A 10357-nucleotide genomic window follows, 5' to 3' on the forward strand; every position below is an offset into this window, starting at 1 on the left:
GATGGATGGATGGATGGATGGATGGATGGATGGATGGATGGATGGATTGGTGGGTGGGTGGGTGGGTGGGTGGGTGGTTGGGTGGGATGGATGGATGGATGGATGGATGGATCAGCTGATCGATCAGCTGATCACCGGTTGCGTGCGGCTCTGCACCTGCACTCATCTGCGGTGAAGGAAGTAGCAGCATCTACAAGCTGAAGCGAGCAGCGCGTTCAATTAAAACAGCCTTATTCTATATTTTTCCAAATAATTTAGCTCTAAAATATTTTTGTTCATCTGTATAATATTCTGTCTTTACAGTTGATTTTTTGAGGCTATTCGTTTTGTATGTTAATATCCATTTGGTGATCTGTTAATAAAAATAAATCTTATATCTTCCTTTCATTACATTTTTAAAACTATCATGTCAAACTGATTTGTGCTTACAAAAGAAGTAAAAACTTAATTCCAAAAAAGTCTGGGGTGGGTGTTCGCGTTCGATCGTCTAATTACCGGTAATCCGTTGGGTCCGTGTAGGGCTTGGGAACAAAAACTAGAGGCTCGGTCCAGTCCAGGCTGGACTTATTAGGCCCGAATGCAACTTTACTTTCAAGCAGTAACAGATGGTACAAGAGTGTGTGTTTATTCAGTGGTTTATTTTATTCCATTATAAATGTGTAGTATGAACAGATGCTGAGATATATTCATACATTAAACGGGTTCTTCATTTTTCCGCACTGTGTAACATGCGTGCATTGAATTTAACAAAAATGTAACGAGAGACGTTATTTATCTTTGACCCATCAAAATGAATGCGGTCATTTATTTACAGAATCAAAGTTTAACATCAAACATTTACATTAATTTGGCAAAATATGAAAATAACAACAGCATAATTAATCAATCAGGAAAACCATACGGCCATGGTTTTCCGTTGCTTCACCACAGACATTAATGAAAACATCTGGATTAATTTTCTAGCAGAAAGGAGAGTTTGAAGATGGAAAATTGAGATTTATCTTACAGAGAGATGTGTGAGGGAATTTATCTGTTTTAACCAGAACAGCACGCTCTTTGGAAATCAGCTTGTCCCAAACGGTACACTTTTGGGTGAAGGTCGACTTTACCTTTCTGAAGATAGATCAGGTCGGCGTGAAGTCCTACTTCCAGCCACTTTCAGCGTCTCCGTTGAGAACAGCTAAAATACCTCGAGAGTCGTGCGAGGTTATCCAAACAGAAGTTATAATTCCCAAAATCGTCTCTGGTTCAGCTCGTTTGGCCCAGCAGCAACCATGAACGCCTGCGTTTTGCATCCAGGTTGTCCCAAAATCTCTGCATTCTGGATTCCAAGAACTCTGAACTCCTTCAGAACTCTGAACTTTTCTGGAACTCTCAAAACTCTCAAAACTCTTCTCAACTCTGAAACTCTCAAAACTCTGAAACTCTGAAACTCTACTGTTGAACTGGGAAGTCGCCACATTTAAACGGCTATACTTCCGGTTCATTTGAGAGCTTTCTGATTCGTGGATGGACCAGAACAGAGGTGTGGTTTGTGATGTAAGGTGTTATGGAAAGTCAAGGATTGTTTAAGAACAGACAGAAAGATATCATGGAAAAACCAGACTTCGTGGTGCCACCTCTCCTGTATCTTGCTGTAAAAGTTAAACATGACATTTCTTTTCAGTAAACTTTTTAGTTGACCGAAGCTCGAACTTTAACACACTTACAAATTTGCTCATTGAAAACAGAAAAATCAAGAAATGCATATTACCCTGATTTCTTCTTTGAATGAGGAATAAAAATCATTACTACTGTTTAAGTAAATAAAAATGAGTAGTTCACTTCAACATGTAAACATTGTTTGAACTAACACAATTTGATTATCAAACATTTGTAAAATAGTAATGATCATAGAGAATTGTCTTTTCCACTTGATTAATTCAAGAAAGAAAGTCTCAGGATCAATCAACCTGTATTTCTAGATGCAGATCAATGAAATGACAGTTTCTGACCATATGATCCTAAGGTCATTGATTTGACATCAGGTCAAGTTCACTACAAATGTATATTTCCTGTTCTGTCTCTCAGGGTCTGCGGAGTCTGGACCTGTCTGGAGCCCAGCAGCTTCCTTCAAAGGTCCTGTGTGAAACCCTGCACAGCCTCCCAGCTCTTCGCTCCCTCTCCCTCTGCGGCGTGCCGTGTGACAGAAGTGTAATCCACGCAGTTGTCCGCTGCTGCCGTTCATTGAGACATCTTGATGTGTCCCGTTGTCATTTGCTTTCCCCAGCTTCACTGCTTCCTCTAGGTGGTGTCAATCCGTCATCTTCCTTTCTGTCTCAGTGTTTGGACACCTCCTTTGCTCCAACTCTGAGTCCTCCTCTCCCCCTCAGCAGTCTGTTGGCTGTGGATATAGGGTTTGGCGAGCAGGAGGAAGACTCTACAACTGCAGCAGCCTACCTCCTTCTCTCCTTGCCGTGTCTTGAAAGCGTGGCCTTAGAAGGCCTCGCTGAGGCCTGCAATCTCATCGAGCACAAAGAGTTCATCCGGGCAGATGAGTTCACCAACAGAGAGGGAGTTCCACAGCTAGAGGAGGTGTGGAAAGAGAGGATGCAGAGGCGGGGCAGGAAGAGTTGGAAGGGGAAGCAAAGCAAACCAGATGAGAGTGAAGAGGACTTGGAGGATGAGAGTGAGGAAGAGGAAGAGTCCTGTTGTCAAACAAAGGGAACACATAAAGCTTTGTCCCAGTCAGGACTGGTCCTGCAGTTGAGGGATGTTCAGGGTGTAACCTGTGACTCTTTGAACAGTTTGAGTCGTTTATGTCCTTATATGAAGTCTATATCTTTGAACACTGAGTACAAACACAGCAGTGGAAGACAACATGGGTGTCTGCTGGCATCAGACCTACAGGCCTGGTCAGGGCAGCTGCAGAGCCTTTCATTTCACTACCCGGGCCCTCTAGTTGATCTTCTTCTACCCTTGCAAGTTGCAGGCTCCTCTCTGATTTCTCTCACCCTGGAGGGAGTGAAAACCAGCCCCCACAGCCCACTGCTGGAGGTCATCCGGGCCTGTCCCAGACTCAGAGACCTTTTCATCTCCGCTGAGCCTCCTGTTATGTTAGAGCTAGAGCATGAGGACGATGATGAGGATCTTCCACAGCTGCCAAACCTCTACTCACTCAAACTCAGGTAATCTTGTTTTATGTTTTTAATATGTTTGACTTGTAATGACAGTTATTGTTCAGGTTCACCTGCCTTCAACTGCCACTCATATCAATATATTTTTAAATCTCCTTTTTTGTCTTCCAATCGTCTGAAGTTTCTCCTATGATCACAACCAAATGAAGCCCTTCATGTTTTGGATGTCGCTGATGAAGGTCCTCAAGTGTCTCCTGATTGGATCTCCTTTGCTGGAGAAGCTCTCCCTGGTCTCCCTGCCATGTCCTCTGAACAACGTTTTACAGAACGTGCTGCAACGGGCGAGCTTGGGTACCCCAGCCTCACCTCCGCTGCCACTCGGACGGGTAAAACATCTTGACCTGGCGCGAACAGATGTTCAGATGATAACTATAAAAAACATAATGCAGCGGAGCAGGAGGCTGAAGTTTGTGGATGTTAGTCACTGCTGGCAGATCAGTCAGCTCCAGTGGCTGGACTGCAAAAGGGTCAGATCAGTAGAAGTTGTCTGGGTGTAGTAGAGAAGGTTTTTGAATGTATGAAAAATACCACTATGCAATTTTTTTTTTTAGATCTGCTGCACAATTAATACTTGCCTTATAAATTACACATGTTGAGCTTCTCTGGTCTGTAAATGAATTGTGTAGACAACATTGTGTTTTTATTACATTGTCACAATAACCCAACATTTTTCAGTCAGGTCATCTGGACAGATGACCTGACTGAAAAATGTTGGATTGTATACCTGGATTATTGAGCATGGACTTTATTGTCACAATAAATTCTCATAAAAGTCAATAGAAGATTCACTAACGTTCAATTTTTATGTGGTGTTGAATTTGAAAAGACTTTGACCTGATGGTGTCCAGATCGGTATATTTGTAAAGAGTATTTTACTATTTTACAATAAAAATGTCTACAAAGCTGATTTTATTTTCTCTCAATGTTTTTCTGTCAAAATATTTGAGAAAGCACAAGACTAATAGAAAGTTTTGGTATATCAGACTGAATGAACAAGTTTTTGCTTGATAATTCAAATTGACGTTGTTGACATGATTAGTATTTGCAGTGTTTATTTGCAGTGTTTTTGAACAAAAAATACAACTAAAGGTTTATATCTACGCTGCACTAAGTCAACTATGTGTATTAAAAAAAATTCTAAAAGAAAAATATATATGCAATAGGAGTAGTTTTACAAGCAGTTTTACTGGTGTGTTTGGAAAATATAAAACTTTAGTGAGCGTAGTTTGATTTTACTGTGAAGTGGTCTACTGAAGCCCACCGCAGGACGGCGCTGTACTGGCGCTGGGCGGTAGGTGGCAGTAATGAGTTATCGTCTTCATTGAAACACTTCACCGTGTGTAAAAGAAGGGTTCGTTTTAATGTCGGGACTGTGCGTTTGTTTTGTTATTTTACAGCAAGCAGGAAGGATGGATTAACCACATCTATGGGATTAACGACATATATGATAAAGACCATCATAAACTCGAAATTGCGTTTGAAATACGTGGAAAAGTGTTGACAGGATTACAATTTAATATCCCTTCTTTGGTGAAAATGAGGTAGAACATAGCATCTAAAATTATATTTAAAAATAACTGCTTATGGGTATCTAAAATAAATAAAATATTTGTTAGGAATAAAACTGTATGAGTTTAATGACGCTTAAAATGTAATTAAAAAGTTAATATAGGCTGCTTTTAACGAGTTTCCTGTTTCGTTGCGTTTACTCCGGGATACGCGTATAACTGAATCAAACGCCCCGCGGAGTGGGTAACACGTCACTCACTAAAGGGTAGCCATGAATTTGCTCAGTCACAACAGTCAGCCAGAAGTGAGCATCTGGCTGCTCACAAAAATGATATTTCCTGGAAAAGCGGGGTCTGTTTGTAAGTATTAACTCTGATTTAAGCCACTATCAGCTAAAGTTACCGTCATAAAAGCTTCTACTGCTAGTAGAAAACGCTAGTTTCGTGTAAAGCTCGTTTTTTATTTTTATTTACCGTGTATGTTAAATTATACTGCCTGCTTCGTGTTTTAACAGTCTGCTTCCTGGTTGTCCCTCCTTTAAGTCAAGTTTTGTACATTTCTCATTTAAGTATGGATTGTGCACTTGTCGTCGCACTTATGAGCCTTTTTAATAGTTTACTACTTTAAATGTCTACCTCTATCTCGAAGGTACTGGTTGTAAGTCATGAAGAGACAATCTCCCTCCCTCATCCGACTGACAGATAATAAACCTATAAGAACCTTTGCACCATGGGAAGGTGAGTCTGATGCCATTTCATTTTCCTCATGTCTTGTGTGACATTTAAACTGAAAGTCTTATTTGTTGGCAGGATCAGCTTCTCGTGCCTTTTCCCAGCCTCATGGCATTTCAGCCTGTCGTCCCAGGTTCTTCCTCGCCTTCTGGTACCTTCCCTCAGACAGCTGCTCTTCATCGGCCTGGTGATCTGCCTCATCGGACTTCTTTATTTGCTGCTTATAGCCGCAAAGGGACATGCCAGCTGGGTCACGAAGGAGAATCACTTCAACAGGTACTCTAAATGAAGAGCTATCACTCAAAAGCAGATATTAGAGATGCAATATGTGGTTAACCAACAGATGTTTGTTGGTTCAGGCACTTGGCAAGGGTTACTGATCTAGATGCGACGGACACAAGCAACCCCAACTTGAACTACGGGCTGGTGGTGGACTGTGGCAGCAGTGGCTCCAGAGTGTTTGTGTACTGCTGGCCCCGGCACAACGGTAATCCTCGCGAGCTGCTGGATATCCGGCAAATGCGGGATCAGCACCGCAAGCTGGTGGTCATGAAGATCAAGCCTGGTAAGACGCTCGCTGCTCGGCTTCTCATTCATCAAATTTAAAAATCTTGGTGTTATTTTCCATAAGGACGTGTCTTTTATCCCCTGTATTAAAAACGTTACAAGAACCTCCTTCTTCCACTTGCGTAATCTCGCTAAAATTAGAAACATCTTATCAAAAAATTATACAGAAAAACTGGTCCATGCATTTGTCACATCTAGGCTGGACTGTTGCAATGGTTTATTATCAGGGTGTCCAAATACGTCTTTAAAACGTCTTCAGTTGATCCAAAATGCTGCTGCCAGAGTCTTAACTGGAGTTACTGGGAGAGATCATATCTCTCCAGTTTTAGCTTCTCTCCATTGGCTCCCTGTCAAATCCAGAATTGAATTCAAAATCTTACTTCTAACCTACAAAGCCCTCAAAAACCTAGCTCCATCTTATATTCAAGATCTTGTTGTTCCATGTTTTCCTAACAGGGCACTTCGCTCTCAGACTGCAGGCTTACTCGCAGTTCCTAGAGTTTCCAAAAGCAGAATGGGAAGCAGATCTTTCAGTTCTCAGGCTCCTCTCTTGTGGAACCAAGTTCCAGTTTCTGTCCGTGAGGCTGAAACATTGTCCAGTTTAAGACTGGGCTTAAGACTTTCCTTTTTGATAAATCCTATAGTTCGGGTCGGCTTGTTATGCTGCTATAGACTACTAGAGGACAAGTTGATGTAATTTCCTTAAATGAATTGTTAAAATTTAATAGTTTTCATTTGATACTATTTCTATCTTAACATATGATTCTTGACCTGCCATTGTGTATCTATTCCTCTCAAACCCAGCCAGTCGAAGCAGATGGCCTCTTGTCCTGAGCCTGGTTCTGCTCTCAGTGCCCTGAGATGACTTCTGTTGTGACTTGGCGCTATAAAAATAAACTGAATTGAACTGAATCAAAACATTAAACGAGAAGGTTTAAATTTCTCACCAGTCTACTGGAACACTCCGTTATTATAACCTGCAATCATAATGCTTTTATTTACTCACTGTAAAGTCATCTTTGTTCTTGTGTTTTCCTTGCAGGGATCTCTAAATTGGCTAAAACACCTGAAAAAGCCAGTGATTACATAAATCCACTTCTAAGCTTTGCAGCTCGGCACATTCCCAAAAATAAGCACCATGAAACACCCCTGTACATTCTGTGCACAGCTGGAATGAGAATCCTTCCAGAGAGGTAAACGTGCTGAATGAGCAGAACTTTAAAATGTGACGATGACTGCTGAGAACAGAAGGTTGTGTCCTCAGAATTAAAAGGCACTGCTTTAAATGGCACTTAAAACAGAAAGAAATGGTCTTTCATGTCTTTGTGTTTCTCCCAGTCAGCAAGAAGCACTCCTGGAGGATCTGCGCACAGATATCCCAGTCGACTTCAACTTCCTCTTCTCCGATTCCCACGTGGAGGTGATTTCTGGAAAACAAGAAGGTAAATAAAGTGGAGAAGTTTGTTATTAATCCGTGTTTTCATATTTAATACAGTTTCTGCTGAATGACACAGACGTTTGAGTTTATAATAAACTTTATGTAACTGTGTTGACTTTTGATTCTGCTGCTTTTAGGTGTCTATGCGTGGATTGGAATAAATTTTGTCCTTGGAAGGTTTAACCATGTACATAACGGTAAGACCTCACACAAGTTTATTGTCTTACTATATATATATATATATATATATAGTATATATATATATATATATATATATATATATATATATTTAAACACCTCATGTCCACATGTTAACTCTTTTACAGAGATTTATCGTGTTCCCAGTGTCACTGTGATTACTTGACATAGCTTTGCTGTCTGACACTCCTCTTTCTTTGCTGTCAATCGTAGAAGGGGAATCTGTGGTGGAGGTCCATGTTCCAGGCAGCGATCAGCAGGAGGCGATGATGAGGAAGAGGACAGCGGGTGTCCTGGACATGGGTGGTGTCTCCACACAGATTGCGTACGAAGTTCCCAAAACTGTAAGCTTTGCCTCTCCACTGCAGGTTATTATCCACAACCAATTCTGTTCTTGTGCCGTCTTTGTTTGTTGTAACTTGTGCTTTGTTTTTCTTCCTCCTTCCAACCTCGTTCATTTCTCTGGCTAAATGTCTGTGAACCATTTTGTCCCGTGGAAACGATCCACTCTCCGTTCATCTCTGTCGAACACACAGCAGCAGCAGCTGCGTGACTCCAGAGCAGGATTTAAGGCTGGGAATACGAACCACCAAAAGCTTTAGCCCTTGTCCCTGTCAATTTTTTATGTTTTTGTTTTTGTTGTGATTTGTGTGGCAGAGTTGTTAACATAATCTTCAGATACACTTCATCTGTGACTCTGGTGATGTTTTGTTCTCGTGTGGTTATAAACTTGGGCGACCTGCTGCAGTAAAGTGTTTCTTTGCAAGATAGAAACACGTCTAGTTGTCTGAGCATATTATGAGTGTTTTTTTTTCCTTTCTTAAACTCATTTGTTTCTTCCGTAGGAGGAAGTTGCCAAGAATTTACTGGCCGAGTTCAACTTGGGATGTGATGCACATAGCACTGATCATGTGTATCGTGTTTACGTGTCCACTTTCCTGGGCTTTGGAGGAAATGCAGCGCGCCAAAGATACGAGGAGAGCGTCGTTCGAAAAACTGCAGCTCGAAACAAGTGAGTCCTACAACCCTTTAGCGCTGCCTCAGTGTCACCCGCTGAGTACTCTGTGCACAACACTGGTCTTTACAAGTCTTTCTGATCTCATTAGACTTCTAGGTCAGCATGTTGGTGAGACAGCAGAGTCTCCGCTCCTGGACCCCTGTCTCCCCACAGACCTGCAGGATGAGATCAGACCGTCTACATCGAAGCTCTACCTACGAGGAACGGGAGATTTTGACCAGTGCAGATTAATTCTCCAGCCGTTCCTCAACCGCACGAATGACACCCAAACCTCCGTCAGCGGCGTCTATCAGCCAGTGATCGACTACAACAACAGCCAGTTTTATGGCTTCTCTGAGTTCTACTACTGTACCGAGGACGTGCTGCGCATGGGCGGAGACTACAACGCCTCCAAATACACCCAAGCAGCCAAGGTGAACGCTATGTATAACTTGCATAAACGTTCATAAAGTGAAATTAAAACGGCTGCAGAAAACTTAAACTAGCCTTTGAATGTTTCATTGTCTCACTACTGAAGGTTTAAACGTATAACTCTGCTCAAAACTGGTGTTTTTGCTTTGGGGGTTCCTTTAACAACACAGTTTAACTTTTACAGGGTTACTGCGCCACCCAGTGGAAAACACTGAAGGAACGCTTTGACTCGGGCTTGTATGCTTCACATGCAGATCTTCACAGGCTCAAGTAAGTCTTCTAGTTTTACAGGATGTTTTCTAAACACTCTGTTAGTTCAGTGGTTTTATTCTGACCTCTGCAGGTATCAGTGTTTTAAATCAGCCTGGATGTACGAAGTGTTGCACGCAGGGTTCTCCTTTCCAACCAGTTACAAAAACCTGAAGACCGCCTTGTTGGTCTACGATAAGGAGGTCCAGTGGACTCTTGGAGCTATTCTGTATAGGACAAGGTTTCTACCTTTAAGGTAAGATCGATTTTCTCTTACATTCGCACTATTCTCAGTTAGTCTACGCTCCATTTTATCTTGTGTAATTCAATCTTGTTGAACCTGTTCTTCACTGTACGTGAACAAATGATTGGGTAATCTACAGAGCTGCCTGTAATAAGAGAACTGCTGTACTTTACACAACAAAGTAGGCTATTAATAGGCATTTAATTCAGGCTTGCAGAAACTGCAGCTCAGTTAGACAAGGAATGAGGTTGAGAAACGATTTCAGTCTCAATATAAAGTTCAAACCGTTAAACTACTGATCATTGAGCCAATTAAACACAAATGAGAAAAAAAAACAATTATTCGTGTTTGTATTGGTGTAAGAAACTGATTTTGTAATTTTCTGAAGTTTTATTAAAATAAATCAAATGTTAAGAGATTAGCTGCTTGGCTTTTTGTAGCTGCATTTATTGTTTGGTGCACATTTTGTAGTATTCTTTAAGAAAAAAAAAGTTGTCAGTTTTTATGAGATTTTTCTTGTTTTTCTTTGTCCCCATCATCATGGTTAAAAAAAAACTTAAAAGTTTGATCTTGTAGTTCCTTCTATGTTTGGAGCTTAAAGAGTTCACAAGCTGAGAGCAAATCTGTTACTGCATATCTCCCCAGGTAGTTTAATAATTAGACAAAAAAAAATATATATTTTTCAGTACAGTAGTCCCTCGTTTATTTTTTCGCAATTTTTCCACTTATCGCGGGGCTTCAGGGTGTGGAACCCCCGCTATAAGTGGAAAAATTGCAAAGTAGGAATAGTAATACAAGTAGTAAGTAGTAGTTTAA

At 41.1% G+C, this 10357-nt stretch overlaps 2 protein-coding genes across 2 annotated transcripts in view; both read left to right on the forward strand.

Moving 5' to 3' along the window:
* The window catches only part of si:ch211-214j8.12 (uncharacterized protein LOC100000539 homolog), a 5635-nt gene extending 1962 nt beyond the window's left edge, over positions 1-3673 (forward strand). The window contains exons 3-5 of the mRNA XM_037680671.1: positions 2071-2315; positions 2373-3167; positions 3298-3673. Coding sequence (XP_037536599.1) covers positions 2071-2315; positions 2373-3167; positions 3298-3673 — 1416 coding nt within the window. The remainder of the gene's footprint in view (positions 1-2070; positions 2316-2372; positions 3168-3297) is intronic.
* Positions 3674-5450: 1777 nt separating this feature from the next.
* Positions 5451-10357, forward strand: part of entpd4 (ectonucleoside triphosphate diphosphohydrolase 4) — a 5920-nt gene continuing 1013 nt past the window's right edge. The window contains exons 1-10 of the mRNA XM_037680672.1: positions 5451-5692; positions 5776-5981; positions 7026-7176; positions 7322-7425; positions 7559-7618; positions 7833-7987; positions 8465-8631; positions 8726-9050; positions 9233-9318; positions 9392-9553. Coding sequence (XP_037536600.1) covers positions 5451-5692; positions 5776-5981; positions 7026-7176; positions 7322-7425; positions 7559-7618; positions 7833-7987; positions 8465-8631; positions 8726-9050; positions 9233-9318; positions 9392-9553 — 1658 coding nt within the window. The remainder of the gene's footprint in view (positions 5693-5775; positions 5982-7025; positions 7177-7321; positions 7426-7558; positions 7619-7832; positions 7988-8464; positions 8632-8725; positions 9051-9232; positions 9319-9391; positions 9554-10357) is intronic.

Source organism: Nematolebias whitei, chromosome 8 (genome assembly GCF_014905685.2).
Source record: "Nematolebias whitei isolate Nwh7 chromosome 8, NemWhi1, whole genome shotgun sequence".
NCBI classification, from domain to species: domain Eukaryota; kingdom Metazoa; phylum Chordata; class Actinopteri; order Cyprinodontiformes; family Rivulidae; genus Nematolebias; species Nematolebias whitei.